The sequence below is a fragment of the Odontesthes bonariensis genome, chromosome 16, assembly GCF_027942865.1.
Source record: "Odontesthes bonariensis isolate fOdoBon6 chromosome 16, fOdoBon6.hap1, whole genome shotgun sequence".
Taxonomy (NCBI): domain Eukaryota; kingdom Metazoa; phylum Chordata; class Actinopteri; order Atheriniformes; family Atherinopsidae; genus Odontesthes; species Odontesthes bonariensis.
In genome coordinates, this window is record NC_134521.1 from 4910690 (window position 1) to 4930375 (window position 19686).

The 19686-nt window shown below is 39.1% G+C and overlaps 1 protein-coding gene across 1 annotated transcript; it reads left to right on the top strand.

Annotated features, from left to right (window-relative positions):
• The first annotated feature begins 1277 nt into the window (after positions 1–1277).
• LOC142402016 (glycerophosphodiester phosphodiesterase domain-containing protein 5-like) lies at positions 1278–19623 on the top strand. The gene is made up of 16 exons (XM_075487459.1): positions 1278–1356; positions 4000–4185; positions 6023–6126; positions 7560–7653; positions 9368–9427; positions 9991–10089; positions 10170–10263; positions 11155–11300; positions 12344–12426; positions 12674–12824; positions 14810–15034; positions 16701–16858; positions 16957–17104; positions 17964–18046; positions 18166–18245; positions 18727–19623. The coding sequence occupies exons 2-16, from the start codon at positions 4024–4026 to the stop codon at positions 18807–18809; spliced, it is 1770 nt and encodes a 589-aa protein (XP_075343574.1). The 5' UTR covers positions 1278–1356; positions 4000–4023; the 3' UTR covers positions 18810–19623.
• Positions 19624–19686: the final 63 nt, after the last annotated feature.

A 19686-nucleotide genomic window follows, 5' to 3' on the forward strand; every position in this document is an offset into this window, starting at 1 on the left:
ACAATTTTTTGTCACCCCCTTCTGTGTTTTATTTTCTTTATGATTCCATTTTCCTGTTCTTCTTTTAATGGACCGCTCTTCGCCCTTCTAATCTTCGGGGATAAAGAAAGTTATTTCTGATTCTGATTCTTCAGTAAATGAGATAGTTTTTTTTTTTATAAATTGATCTCTCTTATAGTGTGAGCTTAAGGGCCAATCCACTGCTAAAGCCACACAGAAAGGGTATGGCTGTTCTGACTGTACAAGGGCAATCAGAATGGAGACAGGATATTGAATATGTCCTACAAAAATGTCCATGTTGTAATCTAAAGTGTTTCAACTGATCCAAACGTTTTGATGAAAGGAAACTACAGATTTTACACAACCAATTAATTTGCAATAAGAGCGAGCACCAGTTGGGTCTGCAGACAGTGTTCAGTTCGGGTGCTGATGATCATGTAAGACTCTATACACAGATTATTCTTGCTTGCTTGTCAAAGGTTTCCTTAAAATGCTGCTGTGGAAGACAGAGAAAGTCATAAATGAAACCTTTTAGGAGAGCTGAAACATCAAAGTCAGGACTTGAAATGACTTCATATTTATTTCACACAAGCTGGATTTCAATAAAACACACCAACACTGAATTGCGTTCATAGCATACGCAAACAATGATCCTTTTGCTGACATTTTGCTTACTAGACTGTTGAACCCAAACAAAAATCTGATTAAAGAAACAAAGTGCACAACAAGCATTCTACTGCAACATTAATACAGCTTTGCATGTGGTCATGAGAACCGGAGCAGTGGCAGCAGAATAGTAGTGGTCATTAACTTGTCAAATATCTTAGTAGCATTATATAATAATTCATGCAGTTGTCTGTATTGATGTTAATATGAATAATTGTGCATGCATTACTTCCTTATTATACACTCTTTGTGTTTTTATTTTCTTTTTCTTTGTGATTCCATTTTCTTGCTCTTCTTTTAATGTACCGCTCTTCGCCCTTCTAATTGCCCTTCGGGGATAAATAAAGTTTTTTCTGATTCTGATAACTTTAAAAAAATGTCTCTGTCCCTTTAAGTGATTTTCATTTAATTCGGTTCAATTTATATTTGTTATTGACTGAAGGTATTCTCGCAAATACTGACAATAGCCATGTGCAATTTTTGCAGAACAGGAGACAGTGTTTAAAGATGCAAGGCTTTGGCTTAAGAAAAACAAAGAAAAGAAAGAAAAAAACAAACTTCCGGTCCCTGGGAGCGCGCAGTAACTTCAGCTGACTTGACGCAACACATCAGCCTGCGTGCTCCGAGCGATAACCGAGGAAGAGCTTCGCACTGCGGCTTCTCCTCAGCCGCTTCCCCGGGAGTCTGGAGGTAAGAGCAGCAGCGTTACATCCGACACAAACACTTTGGAATAAAAGCGGCTTCGCATCGATGCGCTTTGGTGATGATCAGCTTCACGCTCGGTCCTCCAGGTCTCCACAGGTCCTGTTCTTTGGTGTCATGGAGAATAGGATCAGGTTGCACAGTAAAAAAAAAATATGTCAAATATGTCCGTTTGATTTGATCACAGTCAATTTGACTTAATTTTCTGTTTCACCTAAAGTCTTAAAACTGCCTTTATTATGATTACGGTCCATGGTCCAGACCGCTATGAAGAATTTTAACGACGCGAAATTCCAATTAGATGTCTGAAGTTTCACGATTATGTGTTAACAGGGAGCTGATGTTTGGTTCATACCGTTAAGTAAGAGAACATGTGATGGATTACTGGATTGGAATCTGTAAATTGGAATCTGTGAGTTTCTGCCAGCATTTATTTTCTGTGTCACACTGCTCCTGTTGCACAGTTGGTCCTCTTTTTCTTTTATTACTGCCTTGTGACAGGAGAGTTTATCATTCACCAAAAGGTGCTATCATGAGATAATAATTACAGGTCAGAAATCAGAAAAAGAATATATTTCAGTCTGGGTGTTATATTCTATCGGTGAACTGAACCCCAGGATGCCTGCTGATGCGTCCATCAGTGTGTGAATGTGTAGAAGAAAGCCCTGTGTAGCCTTTATAGATTTAGACATGCTGCTGTATGAGTGTGAGTGAATGTAAAAATGGTCTTTGAGTGGTCAGCTAGACTTTGTAAGTACAGTCCATTTATCATTTGTTTTGTTTGGGCTTATTTTGATGGAAAAAAAAACAAAAGGAAAATTAAAAAAAAAAAAAAAACCCTATTCTGGAAAGTATTACAGGTTGTAAATGCATTTTCTATTAGCTAAAAGTCTTCACTTTGAGGGGATTTTCCCTCTTCCTGGCTTCATGTTCTGTGAGATTCTTGCATATATTGTTTCTCTAAAATTTCTTCTTGGAGTTTTAGATTGTGAGACCGTCAGGGCCATTGTGAAACCTCTGGTTGGCTTCTTGAGGGCTTTTATTGTGTAATTTTAGGTGTGTTTAGGATCATTATCCTATTGTAGAAGCCATCTTCTTTTTTTTTTTCCAAAAAGTGCTATCATTTAATTGAATTATCAGTGAAACGTTCCTATGCCATTGCCCACAAAACATTCCAAACCAGGATAAATCATCTATTACATCACTGTTAAGAAGATGTTCTTTTCATTATTCTGCACTTTCTCTGACCCCACAAATCGGGCTCTAAGCTCTCCGTTTGTTGCCAAAACCAAAGAGTTCGGACTAATTTATAACTATAGCTGTGGGTGGATTTTATTTGTGGATTCAGTCATCAGTAGTGGCTCAGATTCACTAACGTTCCCCGTGGCTTTGCTTTGGTTTATCTGATTATTTGAAATTTGCTCATGACTTTGAAAAAAATATTTAGCAGATGATTGGAGGAAACATCCGTTTATCAAAGTGCCCAACTTTTTCCAAATGGTTTCCTAAGAAAGACTTCCCTGATGGTTCTCTGATACAAGCTTAAAGGGATGGTTCGGAGTCGATTCACCCTAGGGTCATTAAATGACAACAAAGCAAGGCTGCTCAATTTCTCCATTGATAAAATAAATTCACAACTCTACAACATAAAAATTCATGTAGAATATAGCATATACTTTGTTGTCTACAGTAGTAGATCAACCCTCATCTTACTTTGAAGCTCCCAGATCAAGGAAGTGACGTCGACGCAGCTTTAGCTGCAGAGAAGCTATCAGGCTTGTGTTGATAATAATAAACTCCTGGACTATTTTCAAACTTCCAAATGCATCGTTTGGTGAGTACAGACCATATTTGTACTACTGTAGAAGTTTGGTGTCATGGCATGTGATTTTAGTGTGGTAATTTTGGAGATACTGCCAGGTTCCATTAGCGCTTGTACTAAGCTATTCGGGATAACTCTGTAACTCAGCTGATGTTCAGCCAATATCGGAAAAACTGCGGGTGGGCTACTTGGCTGGATGTCACGGTTCAAATGACCCCAGGTTGAATCTACTCCAAACCATCACTTTAACTAGGTTGTCAGGATATTTTTTGCTTATTGTAGCCAACTTTAAAAAAATAAATCTGAACTTAATCAACCCACAGGAATTCTGTGGTGGGAACGCAGGAAAACTTTTCCTCTGACGACTCTTCTGGAAGGTCATATCTGTGCATCACACTACAGAGTCTGATCATAACAGAAGTTTAGTGAAACAGAAGTTTTTATTTGCACTTTTAGGTTTTTTGAGGTTTCCTTTGCAGGTTTTCTTGGTCTTTCAGACTTTTAACGTTGCTGTCACTTCTTAATTATTATATATTATATTATTAATATTACATCTTGAAGAAGCAGCGACCTGAAGGTGCTTTGCTGCCTCCTTATTTCAGAGTGCAGCTGCTTTGAGGAGCTCATGGCCTGATTGTTGTGACGTGATTTGAGGGGCCAGGATTATTTATGTTTATTTGTATTTATAAATCTTTGAAATTTCCATCACGCAGCCTGTAATGATGACCGTGAATAAGAGTTAGTCCAGCTCAGTCGATCTTAAATATGTGCACAGGAGCACTGTGGTGATGCTTCTTTCTGTGTTCCAGGTGTGTGTGAGCAGGATATGAAGCATGGCGTCCACATTGTCTCAGTGGCTGCGAGGTCTTCGTGCTAAACTGCTGCGGCGTTATGAGCACCGGCCTTTTGTGCTGTGTCTGGTCGGTCTGTACGGCTGTCGGTGGAGACGCCACAAGAGGAGCGCCGCTCAGCCAGGAGACTGCTGCTGCAACAAGGTCAGACAGCTGCCAACGCCCCAGCCACACCTGTGATGTGGCGCAGTGTGTTTCCAGTTAAATAAGTGAATGAAGCCTATAGTGTCTGGTTTAAAGAATATTTTCGTACTTATGTTTTCCTCTTCTTTTTTTTTTTAAAATTTGCAAATTTTTATTGAGTTTTTGTTTTCCATACAGGTGAACAACCACAATTCCACATTTTTCACAATATCCTTCCCGTATTCAACAAACCATTGTGCCCACATTCTGTACCTGTATTGAAGCATTATAACCTTTCTTTCCTTTATGTACTTCAACCTACCCTAACACTTTCAATACCTGCCATTTACTGTTCGTTCTTCCAACCTGTCTCCTGATTCTCCTATCTTCTCATTTTAAATTTACCTGCAAATTAACTATATACAATCTGTAGATATGTTATTCAACAAAATCTGACCTCAATGGTGAAACAAAGTCTAACCAATTTTTCCAGTAATTCTTAACTTTGCCAGATTCTAATCTGATGGAAAATGTCAACCTTTCCATCATATAAATATTGTGCATTACGTCAACCGATCTTCCCTTTTAGGCTCCTCTGCCTTCATCCGTTTTCCTCTTCTGCGGGATGTTCTGCGTACTGGTTCAGACCAGTTTTATCAAAATAGAAGTCTATAGAGACTGGAACATGAAACCTGATTAGATATGATTCAGTATATGAAAACATTTGCAGTTTGTTTCATATATATCTCGATGTTACTTAAGCATAAGTAACAGTGCAGTGCAGAACTCTGAGTGAAGTAATATTAGGAAAATATATTGAAAATCCACAATGAGGCCGGAGTGTTATTCCATCATTATTGATGCATTTGAATGATGTAACAGGGTAAACATTTTATTTATCAGAATTTTAAATGCTTCATATTTTCAGAACTAGTCAATGATATTCGATTTAAAGTCTTCATTTTAAAATGAAATCATTTTGAGGCAGTATTCAAACTGGGCTGTTAATATTTCAGGCATAAGTAGCAATAGTTAGTGATGAATAGTTTTTGTGTGTAAAGTACTTTAACCACTTTCGGTAATATTTTGAGTATATGAGTATATGCTCATATTTTATGCTCAAATTTAGCTGCTGTGTCTCCAGTAAAAGTAAAAGGTTCCTTTCTCATTACAGCTGTGGGGGAGTTAATTGTAGGCATTTTTCAATTTTCGTTGGGCCACAAGTCAGAGAGGCTGAGAAATGGTAAAAAGCAAAACTGATTAATTAAAGCTGATGCTTTTTAAAAGTCACAGCAAGCCGATGTCAGTTTTATTCCGCCTTTAAACAAAAGAAAGCAAAACCTGTGTTGTTTTGTGTCACTAATGTAAATCAATGAATCATCATATTATCAACAACATCACTTATCATCTAAAGGCCAACCACAAAGCAGCTAGAGAATCTTTTTGAAAGAATAATCAGTGAAGCAGGTTTTAAATATTTCACAGAAATCCATAATGCCAGAAATAAGAAAATCATTCATCTCAGTTTCTTGTATTCACTTTGTTTTCCACATCTACTAAGGTTGAGTTTTTTTTTTCTTTTACTGTTAGTTTCTGAAGCTTCCAGAGTAAAGATGAGTTTTCAAGCATGATGGAACACATTCAGTCACATTAGAGGCTCATATCATTTGATCATGGAGCTGTTATGACACACAGAAAGCCAAATCATAAACAAGCTTTTCTGTTCTCCATAAAGGTCAACGATCAAGGCGTCCCAAAGAGCCACCTCCAGACAAGCAGGGCAATAAATGGGAGAATAATTCACTCTTTGTGTGAAGAAAAATGTTTGTTTCAAAGTTTGGTGTCTTGCTGCTGACAGTTGGAGGGAGCCTCCTTTGCTCTGCTCGTGGCGGCTTTCTGCCTGGCGCTGGTGTTTCTCTACTTCTGGGGACAAGCAGAGAACGACTACAATGACTTTGACTGGTGGGTTGAGTGAACACAGTTCTTTGTTTAATAGCTTCTCACACACATAAGCTGAGTACACATTAACTTGCTGGAGATCTGCAGGGTGTCTGTTGATGTCCCCACCCTCTCTGTGCTGGCTTTGTAAAGAATATATGGGCCAGAATACTTCTCTTGTTCTTTGAGCCGTTACAAGCAGAAGAAAGTAAATACTGAAGCAGTTAACATTTTAAAGTCTTTAAAAAAAAAAACAACACATTTTCTCTGTACCTGTTTGCACATTTTGGATTTCAGACTAAATCTGGATTGAATTGAAATTGAATTTTAATTGAATCGTGTTCTCAGCCAAATCGGGTCAACTGTGAGAGTCACTCTTCAGGTTCTGTCATCACCACTTTGGCAATTTGGCTCCACTTCTTGTTTGTTTTGGTGGTTTGGGCTGAGAACTGGCACATTTAGCTGCATCCGGCTGATGTCGCACCTAACTTTGGACCTTCCCGGTTCACTTCCTGCACCACTTCCTGTGTGTTGTTGAATATTCTGTCGTCATCCATTGCTTACTTGAGAGAGTTAAATCTTCTGGCTTATTGGATTTTGGTCATTTTGGGTTCTAACCATTTTTAACTGTTTCGTATTGAGAACATAATGCTCTGATAAGTAAATACTGCTTTATTTTCAAGATCACTTTTTAGATTTGTTGAATTGACTAATGGTTTACTAAACCTCAGAGGAATTGTATTGTTGCAGCATTAAATTATTGAGGAATAATAACTAAATAAGGCAATAAAATGAAAAAAAAAATTATTTGACAAACTGCTCTAAAGTTTGTAGTGTAGCAGAAAGAGAAATGTAGTTGAAACCTCAAGAGATCACCATAAGTGAGTTGGATGTTGTGTTTGTAGCTTGGCAACAGCTGAGCTGATGCCACATGCAGTCTGTACAGGTAAACTCAACTCTCTCTGTAGGCAACATGGACAAAAACAACAGAACAATAGTCAGGGTGCTGAGATGCTCTTTCACTTCACAGTAGCATGTCCTTGATTACACCATCAGTTTTGTTCCTGCTCTGCATCCTAGATGAATCCCGTCTTTAACTCTTGATTTCAGGTCTTATTCTGGGGCATTACTTGGGTTTTGGAAAGCTCAATCAGCAGCTTCGACATGCAAACGGCTCTGGTAACTCATCACAGCTGCAGTATCATGTCAGCAGTGGAGAAAAATTATAAAACAAATAAATAAATAATCTGTACTTTCACAGTAAATAGCTGATTTGAAAATCTTGAAGATACACAGACACATTGTGACCAGAGCTACTGCAACAGGCGGCCACTAATGCAGTATTATTCTAGAACTCAAACACTAGAGTTGAGGGGTGCGCTTTTAAATTCCATCAATATACCTCATAGCTTCATCCTGGTGTTTTCTGTGCCGTCTGTCTGTCTCCACCTGTGAAGGTTTATCTTTGGGAACTTGGGCTTCTGGTTTCCCTGGTCTGTGGTGCTGCTGGTCATCGCTGCAGCCTTCTTCAGCTATGTCACTGTGCTCATGGTGAGGCACAAACACAACACAGGCGGTTTAACAGATTTTCTGATTAACTGGTTTTTATCACATCTTCAGACAGAGCTAATTTGTGCTTGGAAAGCCACATTGAATGAATTTTACGTAATATTTAATCAGATTGCAAACAGAACATCCACAGTATCATCCAGCTTTGGTGCAAAAAAAAGCTTTGGTGGTCTGAAATTTTTAACGGTGTCACTGATCACAACAATGATGCATATCTTATTTAAAGCACCATTAGAAAAGCAATGTTAGAAAGTGCTGTACAATATAAAACATAAATTCATTATATAAAACTTAACGCCTGAATTTATATAGCTGTATATAAAAAAATGTTTTGTGTGTGTTTTAGCCTTCAAGTAGATGGTAAATAATGCTGATATTATTAATTTCACTTTTGCACAAAAAATAAATAGAAATTTTGGTATGTTGCTTATTTGCGACAACAGGTATCCTGGTCAATTTGGAGTCAATTTGGTATGTTTGATATGTAATTTGGTATGTTGCTTATTTGCAACACGGTCATATAATGGTCAATAATAAGATAACAACAACACAGTAATATAACAGTGAAAAAACAATGTTTTTTTTATTCACCCTTTTTTTTTTTTTTTTTTACATATTTATTTATATAAAGGTTCCTAGGTCCGTAGTGAATATGGACTAACCGGCATTGGGGGAATAAAGATGCTATCTCAGCTGGTTGATTGAGTCAAACGGTTTGTAGCATATATGGGACAATAGGCGTTAAGGGGTTAATATGTATGTTATGAGAATCAAAACTTTGCCTAAAAGTTCTGCCCCCTCTCTACTACAGTTCAAAAAGAATCTAAAAACACATCTCTTCTCCATGTCCTACTCTTCTTAAACCCACCCCTCCGGCCCTACCCTTCCCCCCTTCTTTTCTTTTGTTAAAGCGACCATGGGTACCTTGAAAGGCGCTATATAAGTCCAAGTTATCATTATTATTATTATTATTATTATTATTATTAATAAAAACAAGTCAAAATTGTTTGAATAGTTACAACAAATACTGACATTTGAGAAGAAGCCATTTGATGAAGAGTTTTAAGAAGAGATTTAAAAGAAGATCCTTAAAAGGGTCCTTAGTGGGGCCTTTATACGGGTTTCAAACAGTGATCAGGCTCACAGGAGGTGAAAAGATAACTCATGTGGTCAGGAGCAAACCCTAAAGACATAAAACATTACAATCTCTTACAACATTTCCAGGCAGGCAGTGATCAGTATTCGAGGAAGTTCTGATTGAGCTGTCATTGTTCAAAGATGTTGTTTTAGTTGTGCTGCCTGTTTTTGTGACGGTTCAACCAGTACTAACCAAAATTCAGCATCTCATCTGTAAACTGATTTTAAAAACGACACACATTTGTGTTTCAAAAATGTTGTCCTCTGGTCGAGTAGCTTCATTCAACTTGGTCTCAATAGCAGCAATATTCTTCTCCTTTTGGATAAAAACTATACAATGGGATACAACTTGGCATTCTGCCAGATGTGCTGTTTTTTTTTTAAACTTAAAGGATTCCTCTGAACACACTAGCAGATCTGAATAAGCAGTGTTCATGGTGCTCTTCACAGAAGTCTTCAGAGGCTGCAGTGTCTCTTCACACTGTGCTCTGGATTCTGCTTGTGTGATTTGACACTTTTGCATTGTCTTACCTCGCTGAATTTCTGTTTGTCTGTGCAGCTGCTTGCTGTGTGTTTGTTGTCAGAAGGCCAGAAGCTTCAATTACACTGGAGTCACAAGGTAACTCTCTCACAGCATCAAATTCTGTATCGGTGTATCTACTGAATTAATGTTCAGAGACTACATTAGACACCAAGTTACCACATTTTGTCGGTAATAGATCATTATTGTTAAAAGTGAGGTTGGCATAAAAGCAGACATTGTAAAAATTTTCCGTTGTGCATGGAAACAGGTAGCATGTGTGAAACTGATATGTTTTCAGCATTTGTCTCACTTGGCACTAACGGGGCTGGACGGTAACTGCAGGTTACATTCCAGTTTGTCTATGGATTACTCTGAAAGTATACAGTGAAAGTAGTTGATAATACCCATGGTAGTAGTCCATGATGTAATTAGTCTGTCAGTATAGGTTTCATGAACTACTTATGGAAGAAACAGGTTTTATACCACTTCAAAGTTAGACAAAATATGTCCATTCTTGTTCAGTTTAAGGGACTTTGTTTATGGATTACTCGGAAACCATACAGTGAAAGTAGTTGATAGTACTCATGATAGTAGTCCATGATGTACTTAGTCCAGCAGTATAGGTTTCATGACAACAAGGAAACATTCCTTGTTGTCAGATTGGGATCCTGGTGAGCTTGATGTTTTCTGTCGTGGCCACTGCCGTCTTGTCTGACCTGTGGAGCAAAGAATGGACAACGCTGCTGCTTTCCTTCCAGGTGAGCCCTCGTTCCCCTCCTTCATCATTCTTTGTGGTTCTGATGGCAGATTTGACCTGATGTTTTGTGTTCCTGACCAGGTAACAGCACCTCACTTGCACGTAGGAGGAGTCTTACTGATAACGTCGCTGGCCTGGCCGGTAGCTCTGCACATCTTTCGTATGAACAGCTGGGGTGAGGTGCACGGTTCATTTTTATAATGCTTCGTATCATGAGCAGATTAGAGGAATAAGTCAAAACATAGTGATTAGGTGCAGGGGTGGAGCAGTTTTAAATGTGGGGGCGTGTTCCAGGGGGGGCACATGAGCGCCACATCAAGCCCAGAGACACGACGCTGAAGTTGGCATCCGATTCGTGAATTAAATGGATGGTCATTTCACTGCATTTTTTTGCATTTTGATCACCCTAAACTAGGTCCTGTATGGAAACTACAATAGTTAGACTGCTCAAATTTGGATGGAATTATTCTAAAGAGGCTATAGATTCATTAAAACCTTATTTGGGATTTGTGAAATCTTTTTCTTATTTGTGAAAATGCAGAACAGGGCCATTTTACTGCATTTTTTTTGCATTTTGATCACCCTAAACTAGGTCCTGTATGGAAACTACAATGGTTAGACTGCTCAAGTCTGGATGGAATTATTCTCAAGAGGGTACAGAGTCTTTAAAACACATTTTACGATTTGTTAAAACTTTATTTGGTCATTGAAAATTCAAAAAGGTGAAATCATCTTGCTGTAAAAGTGGGAGTGTCGAAACACCCCCATCCCCCACGGGTGCGACACCCATGATTAGGTGTACATGTGGGCACACTTTTGCACAGAGCCAGGTGAGCTGCTTCCCCCGTTCCTGGTCAGTATTTTTAGCTAGCCTGCTGCAGATGGTCATTTATCATAAAATGTGGTAATATTGATCATCAGACAGTATCAACACATTGAAATTTAAAAAAAACCAAAACATCGGATGCTTAATCTGGAATGTAAACGAGCAGAGCTGCACAGCAACCTTCACAGCTACATTTCTTTTTGTCCTTTTTGTCTTTGTGTGCATGTGTTTGTGTTTCAGTGAGGAAGGGCCTGATCATGGGGGTGTACCTGACAGCCCTGTTTGTCCTCTATTTGGTGCCCCTCGGTTTGTATTCTCCGTGCATCAAAGAGGAGGGGACCCTGGGCCCCGCACCGGCTCTCATCGGTCACAGAGGAGCCCCTATGGTGAGCAGGAACGCACACTGTGCCACCACACAGTGAAAACAACAAGCATGTCTGTAATTCTGCTGTTACCATCTAAGAAGGGTTTAATTCAATTATATTCAATTCAGTTTTATTTACGTATATAGCACCAAATCACAACAAATATCATCTCAAGGCAATCAAAGATAAAGTCCAATTCAGGCCAGTTACAATTCAATTCATTGTAGTACCAACATAATACAATCAAATCACATTTATTAAATTCCAAATAAGTCCCATTCATACAGAGCCAATTAAAAGAAAGTTGCCCAGCTCAGGATAATATTAACAATGTTATAATGATATTAATGATGGATTAAGTAAGATTGTCTGACTGCAGTCCCCTGAACAGGATCTGAAACTGAACTCCTGTGGAAAATGTCAGTTTGACTTTGATTTCTGATGAAAATGATTAAGTGTTTTCAGCTTCTAGAGTCAATCTGTTTTTTAATTTCTTGATAAATCTTTTATTAATCCAGTTAAAAAGAAATTCAGAAATGGTGAAATCAGCTTCTCATAGCAGAGGGATCTATTTAAAAGTAAAGTAATACATTTTTTATTCCTTACAGTTGACAGAACATTAGCACATACAGTACAATACAGTACTGAAACCAAAGAAGATTGCACATCTCTCCTTGCAAAATGAAGAAAAAAGTACTTTTTCTTTTGCTCTACCAACCTGTTAAACGTCTAACTGTTGCTGCTTCAAACTGGACAGTGACTGTTTCTGAGATTATTCTGCCATTACAAAGTTTTCTGTTCTTTTTAAGATTTTTAAGTCCAGATATGAGGCCAATTTTTTTTGCCAGGCCATTTGATTTAAGATGTTCTTTATTGCTGTGTGGGCCTGTACACTCGGTGTGTGTGTTGCTACTGTTGTACTGCTCACATCCTTCCTGTCAGTACTGTTTACAGCTCAGGGAAAACGCTTGTGCTTCAGCTGGAAGTATTCACACTGGGGCAGCATGTGTATTCAGAACGTGTGATGTGAGTGGAAGGCTGGATTCTCTGTTGTTGTGCTGCAGCTCGCTCCAGAAAACACACTGATGTCCTTTGAGAAAGCGGTGGAAGCTGGAAGCGATGGTCTGGAGACAGATGTCACCATAAGGTCAGACTGTGTGCAGAACGGTGCATATAGTTGTGGTGCAGTGGCCCTGAAAGCACAACTCAATGCAGCTCAAGAATACACATAGAACAAAGTAAACACATCCAGTAATCTTATGATACACACACAGCTCTGAGATACTTTTTACAACTACTTTCAGTTGGAGAAAGTAACGCTGTCGTCATAGTTAAAAACATGCAGTTTCCTTCAGCATCCACTGAGGTTTATACTGCTGTCCTGCGGGTTGTAGTTTTGATGGTGTGCCCTTCCTGATGCATGACCACACCCTGCAGCGCACCACCAACATCCACGAGGTTTTCCCCCACCGGATAGACACCCCGGCCGCCATGTTCAGCTGGACCGAACTGGAGAGCCTGAACGCAGGGGCCTGGTTCCTTTCTGTGAGTGACTCAGATCATTGGGGACGACATTCACAATATTTAGAGAGCACTTAACTCAGCCTTAAAGGGACACTGTGTAATTTCTTCCCCCATCTAGTGATGCAATTTTATTTTGCAACTTGTTGAACTACGGCAGGCGGTATGTGTCAAGATTCTCTTTTTTTGCTTTTTTGGCGACGAGGATCCCTTCTCCTGTGGCGTGGCATAACTATGGTCTTCCATTGCGAACTAAAGTCCAGGCCGTTCAGGCTGGTTTATACCAGAGAATGTCTAATGGCGTAGACTGGCTCTGTTTATACCTGCATGCAAACGTGACGTAATTTCCGCTTGCAGGCCTGGCGTTGGGAAAAACGCGCTTCTGTGCGTCTGTGATTGGGGTTCGGCTCTGGAATGGGTTGAAGGAACAACTTAAGCAGTGTATTTCTATTCATCAGTCCAAGGCCAGATATAAAGTGGAAGTAATTACAAAGCTGAAGAAATTTTGTAATGTATATTCACGGGCTATTATGTTATCATCATATAAATTGTGATTAACATCAAATAAGAGATGAGAAGATATGTTATAATATGTTAAAATTAGGTTGAAAGTTAAAAACTATGCCAATGTATGTAAGACGCATCCATATAAATTGTAATTTTTGAATGGGGGTATTTTTACTTCATCTCACTCCCTTTCCAGCGAGTATTGATTTCTGTTACCTTTGTTCTAGATGAATATGTAAATTAATATGTATTATGGAAATGTATTTATTTTCTAATCTGCCTGAAAATAAGCTCCAAACAAACACTCAATCAAGTGCTTTATGTCCCTCTCGGCACTTCGTTGTTTTCCATAGACCGGAAGGACATGGCAGCCTCCATAGAGCTTACCCGCTCTATGTAGATACAGACAAGTTATTCTTCACTCAGGAGGATAAGTGAGATTGTTGCAATTTTACACCAATGAGGACTAATTTATGAATGAATATGTTGATTTGAGCTAATAAATGACTTAATATATATTACACAGTGTTCCTTTAACATTTCCAACAATGTTGTAGCCTAGAGGTATACCTCTCAGAGCAACACTGGGTCAAAAGGGGGTCGAAGCCTTTTTCCTCACACAGGGTGGGAATATCAGTATCTGGGAGAGTGAAATCCTCATTCGTGGTCAGAAACAAACTGTGCTCTGGGTCAAGACAGGCATGTGTTCAGCTGTATCTGGAATTAAAACCCTCTGATCACTGTAAAAGTGCCTTGATTTGAAAAGGGCAGACCCTTCCTATCACAGTAGGGGACAGCAGAGTGATAAGAATTGGACGTTTTTAAACTCAGACACATTGTTCTGGCCATCAACAGGGATTTCATCCACCTGGACACTGAAGTTTTCATCTAGTGCCATCTAGGAGTGCTGACCCAATTGCTATTTGTGATGCAGATTTGACTGGGTGGCCAGGACAGTTGGCCTAATCCTAGAATTCCATCTATTGAGAAATTAATGAATTGGAATTATTAACTACTTTGTTATAGAAAGATGTCTGACACTGTTGCATTTTTCAAATTGCTGAATGCCTTAACATTGTAGCTAACAACGTTATAACACCAGAAATGGAAAGTAATGATCAATCATTTATAAAGACCCACTCAACATGTTTTTGTGTATTTTTCTGCAAAGACGCAGCCTTCAGTCAATATTCTTGCTTGTTTTATTTTTACTCTTGTTGTCTCTTGGACATTTTGGGCTGTTACCCTCTGGTAGAAACACCAGCTTAAAACACCAATAGTCTACATATTATGACTTTAAGATATTTTATGAATATGATTCTTTACAGCAGATCTGGTCTTGTACTTGTAAGTTTCCAGTATATGGCCTCTGGATTGAATATTTTTGAGATTATACTTTAGCAGAATGTTGTCCGTCACCATGTCAGGTGGCAGATGAAGAACATGTTGGTCAGCTTGTTATGTCACAGTTTTCTTTTGTCATTGATGGTCGTCCCCTCCAGCACGATCCGTTTGGCACAGCTGGCTCTCTGGGAGCAGAGGAGCAGCAGCGGGCAGGAAACCAGTCTGTCTGCAGCCTGCAGGCCTTCCTCCAGCTCGCAGCTCAGACAAACAAACTGGTCATATTTGATCTCTACCGTCCACCCAGAGGCCATCCATACCGAGACAGCTGGCTCCAACGCACGCTGGAGGTCATCCTCAACGAGTCGTCCATTCACTCGTCACAGGTCAGGCAGGTGTCCAGGTTCAGCCTCCAAATGTTAAGCGGGATATATGGGTTGGTGTAGCTTTTTCTTCAGAATAGCTCCAGTAGTGGCTCTCACATGTTACCAACACACATAACAAGCTCCACACACACATTTCTGTAAAAATAAACAACTTTGAAAAATCCAGAGGTGGATTCAGCAACACGTCCAGCTGCTCCGAAAGCTTTTCCAAAGTTTTCCAAGACTCTCTTCCATTTAGCAACTGGTTGAATATTGAGTCCACAAGATCATTTTTACTTTTACAGCACAAGAAGATAGTAGTACAACCATTGGCAAAGAAAAAGAGTTGTTTTTAATTTGAACAAAAAATAAATCACAGGAAAAGAACGATGGTCTCACCTTGTGTTCAGCAATTCTAAAACGAACCCCATACATAAGTTTAAATATGCAAAGTTCAAGCAATGGAAGGGATTAAAACGGAGTGTGGCATAAGATGTTGATTGTTCCCAGTCAGCTGTGTCTAAAATTTGGAACAAATGCAAACAAAACGGGAATGTTGTAAAAGGGAGAAGTCAAGGCATCAGGACAGAAAACAAGGCGAAACGACTGAAAATACAAAATGTACAACAAAGGAAATCAAAATCAAATGGGCAGAAACAGGAGTCATTGTCTGACTAAACTGTAAGAAATCAGCTGAGGGAAATGGGATTTCCATCCAGAAAAGCCAACCATAAACCAAAGATGAATCACCAATCTGCACTGAACAAGGAGATGATGCTGGAACCTATATTTGGTGCAGGTCCAAAGAAACATATGAAGATAATTGCTTGAAGAAAAAAGAAGGAAACGAGTATATTTCCACAATCATTGATGAAAAGAGGCGGTCGTTACCTCTACAGTAAACACACAGTTGGACTTTGATAATTTGGAAACATTTCTCATCATTTGAAAGGAGGACAAGTGATGCTGAGGTGATTTTTCAGAGAGATAATGCTACAGATAAAATGTTTAAAAAAAAACAACAACACATAAACTCATTGACACGGCCAATAAACAGTATGGATCTCAGTGGGATTTAAAATCTATGGTGGAAATGGTTCTAAGAGAAATGGAAATGGAAATGGTTTTAAGAAAGTTTGAAGCTGATTGATGAAGAACGTTATTTATCATTCGTGAAGTCCTCAAAGAATTCAAGCTGTCATAAAAACCAGAGGAGGAGCAACAATGTATAAACTGGTTTTTGTTTTAGTTCACGCTTCAATCAATTTTTTCCTCTATTCAATAAATACATTTATTTATTTTTTCCCTTTAAATTAAGAAGCCTGAATGAGCATCTTCCAGCAGTGGTGATTCCATATTTATTTGCCAGGGTCTGTATAGCAGGACAGAATTATCAAAAATCTAACAGATAATAACATCTTAGTGCTAGGTGACAAAAAACAGCAATAAAAAAACAAATCAAGAGACGAGGACTGGAAAATGTGTTCAGAAATAAGATATCAATAAGATATATATAAGATATAACAGCTGGATGATTGAGCTTTTAAATGCAATTCATTGTATTATTAGGAAATCTTGTTGTTTAAAGTTGCATTGTTGGATAGTAGGCACCCAATGAATAAAAGAGGACACTTATTGTGAGTAATGGGGAATAATATGGTGGACCACCACCACTGTGTGTGTTCAGGTGCTGTGGCTGCCGTCAGATCTGCGAGCTCTGGTCCAGGAAATGGATCCTGAGCTCCAGCAGACTTCCGGCAGCCGCCTTCCTCTAGAGGAGCTGCAGAGTAACCACATCGTCAAACTCAACCTTCACTACAGCTCCATGTCCGCCGAGCTCATCAGGTATACACCTGTACAGACTTTGTACAAAGACTTAATGAGTTATATAAGTTCCTGTGGCTTTTTTGTAACATGGCATGACTTTGTCCTCACGTGTGCAGAGAGTACGCTGCCGTCAACATCACCACCAACCTGTATGTGATCAGCCAGCCGTGGCTCTACTGTCTAGCTTGGTGCACTGGAGTCCACTCGGTCACCACTGACGCCCCACAGCTGCTCAGCACCCTGAGCTTCCCTCTTCTCCTCATGGTTAGTCTGGCCACAAACGCCACTGTGCTTCTCTTCTGCAGCTCCAACCTTTAAAGCCTCTCATCTGAAGGGAAATGGTGCTTTTCTACTGAAGAGAAACACTTAAAGGGATAGTTCGCCTCTTTTGACATCTGTATGACATACATCTGTATGACATACATCTGTATGCGCTTGGCGCTATTTTTGCCTCCCTTGATATCAATGCGTCCAATGTAAACTGTGCAGACTGAAGAGCAGACCGAGCAGTAAACACCGTAAGAGGTGCAGCTGTCGCTAGGTGGCTGGACGTCAAGCGATGTGAGGTCTGACTTTTTCCTGGAGAACGATTTTGTGATGCAAATGTATTACTCTTTTGAACGCATATTGTTTTGAGAAGCAAGACACTTTATTTTTTTAGCCCCAGCCAACTAACCAGACTACTTTCGTCAACGCCAAAGCTCAGTTGGAACTCGGCTTACAGGACGCAGCAGGGGGGTAGTCAATGTTCATAAATGATGTTGCTAATATGGGATGTCATACAGATGTCAAAAGAGGCGAACTATCCCTTTAAAGGGTCTGAAACTTTTATTGTGAGGCAGCGACATGTTTGTCGCAGTGTAATTCAGGCAGAGGCACTCAGTCTGCTTACTTTATATTCTCTCCTGAGGTAAAACGTGTAACTCTTAGTTGAATTTTTATTGATATCTATTAGGCAGGTCTTGTGGTGCTCTCCATTGTTTTGCAACCAGGTCCCAAACCAGTTTACAACCATGTGTAAAAAAACAAAACTGGGGTTTTATGACTTTTCTACAGTAGATGTAAGGTCGCATATTTGAGATGTTTAGCCCTCTGCTCACACACTTTTCTCTCTGTCCCTCAGAGTCCAGATGAGTACAAACTGATGTGGATTCTCACAGACATTCTGTCTTTCATGCTGATCTTTGTCATCTTTGGCTTTCACTGGTGAATCTCACACTGTAATTCTAAATCAACAATTCATAGCTGTGTCCTTATGTCTCTGTTTCACTCTGGCTGGACTTAAGCTTCAGTAGAAAAAAAAAACCCTGTTGTTTGCTTTTCAGGTGGAGAGAGCGAAGACTGGCTTTCTGCTCAGACAACAAAATTCCACTGGATAATGGCTCCTACAGCATATTCAAAACAGGTAAATAGGCAAAGTGATGAAATGTAGCTCTGCACTGAATTGTGTTTTAAAAAGGAAGAAAGGGGTTAATGAGGCTATGAATGCAATTGGAGGTTTGGGCTGTTGGTTGTGGACAATAAAAACATTTCATGACATAAATTTAGGCTTTGGGGAAAGAGTTTGATTTATTTTACCATTTTTAAATTTAATCGTGAACGTTTATGTTTATGTTTATGCATTTGGCAAACGCTTTTATCCAAAGCGACTTACAAATGAGGATATAACAATACAGCTAACATCAAAGCTAACAATAAGCTACATAGAAGTGACAGTGTAGAAATAGAGGGCAGGCATAGAGGGAAGAACAGAAGAGAAAGTGCTGTAGAGGGGGTATGGAACTACAGGGTAAGTGCTAGTAATTACAAAACATTTTAAAATACAGTTCGTTTTAGATTTTCCTATTTTATCCGCATTAATCCACCCTCCGGCTCTAATCCCACAGAGATGAGTGACATCTGGTCAGTCTCCAGCTCTAAGTCACAAATGGAGCTGACGGCCAACTTGGCAACCGTGACTGAGCACTAACTGCTGTCTCTGAGAGGAGCTGACCTGGCAACTCTGAGCTGCACAGTGTGGAGTTGGGTCTCAGTAAAACACTGCCTCAAGTCACTAATGAAAGAATGTGACTGCAACATTTCTGTACAAAAATCAAATGCTCCTCTTTGGTTGAATGTGTTTTAAGTCATTTTTACCTCAATAAGTCAAAATCTTTAGCTCGAGCTAGAAGCCTATTAGCTTAGCCTTAACTAATGGCTTATGGCCTGGCTAAAGATCAATGAACAGGATTGATCTGGTTTATTAACCCCTCCTTCAGCAGCGGGTCTGTTTCACCTGGTTTTATGTTCCTCTGTTTAATGCTTCATAAACTCACATAAAAAAAACAGAGTTAATGGCTTAAACACATTCCTTTTTTGTAAATAATACATTTGTAAATTACAAAACAAACTTTTTTCTGCTTTTTTAACTCTTTTACACGAGAATCACATTTCAGGTCAATGTATTGTAAAGTGCAAAAGGTTTGGTTGGAAGAAAATTTGTATAAAGTAATGAATATTGCACATATTTGTAATTTTATTTATCTGAAACTTGTGTATTGCAATGAATTGAGCAAGACGTGCATTAGTACTTTACAAATTTTTGCATGAAGTCTTTTGTTAATGAGCAATTTGTTTTAGTTATAGATGTCCACACACCAAAGTGAAAGGCTTAATATGAGAAGAAAAAGTAAGAACAAAACACAGATAATGCACAGTACTGTCATGATGAAACTATCTGGAATAAAGTTAATTTTCATCTGTAACTTACATGTCTTCGTGCATATTGGTTCTAGTTTATAGCACAGCAGCTTATTTTAAACAGAAGTGAAACTCAGTGTTTTCTTTGCAAAATGTTGTTTATTTCA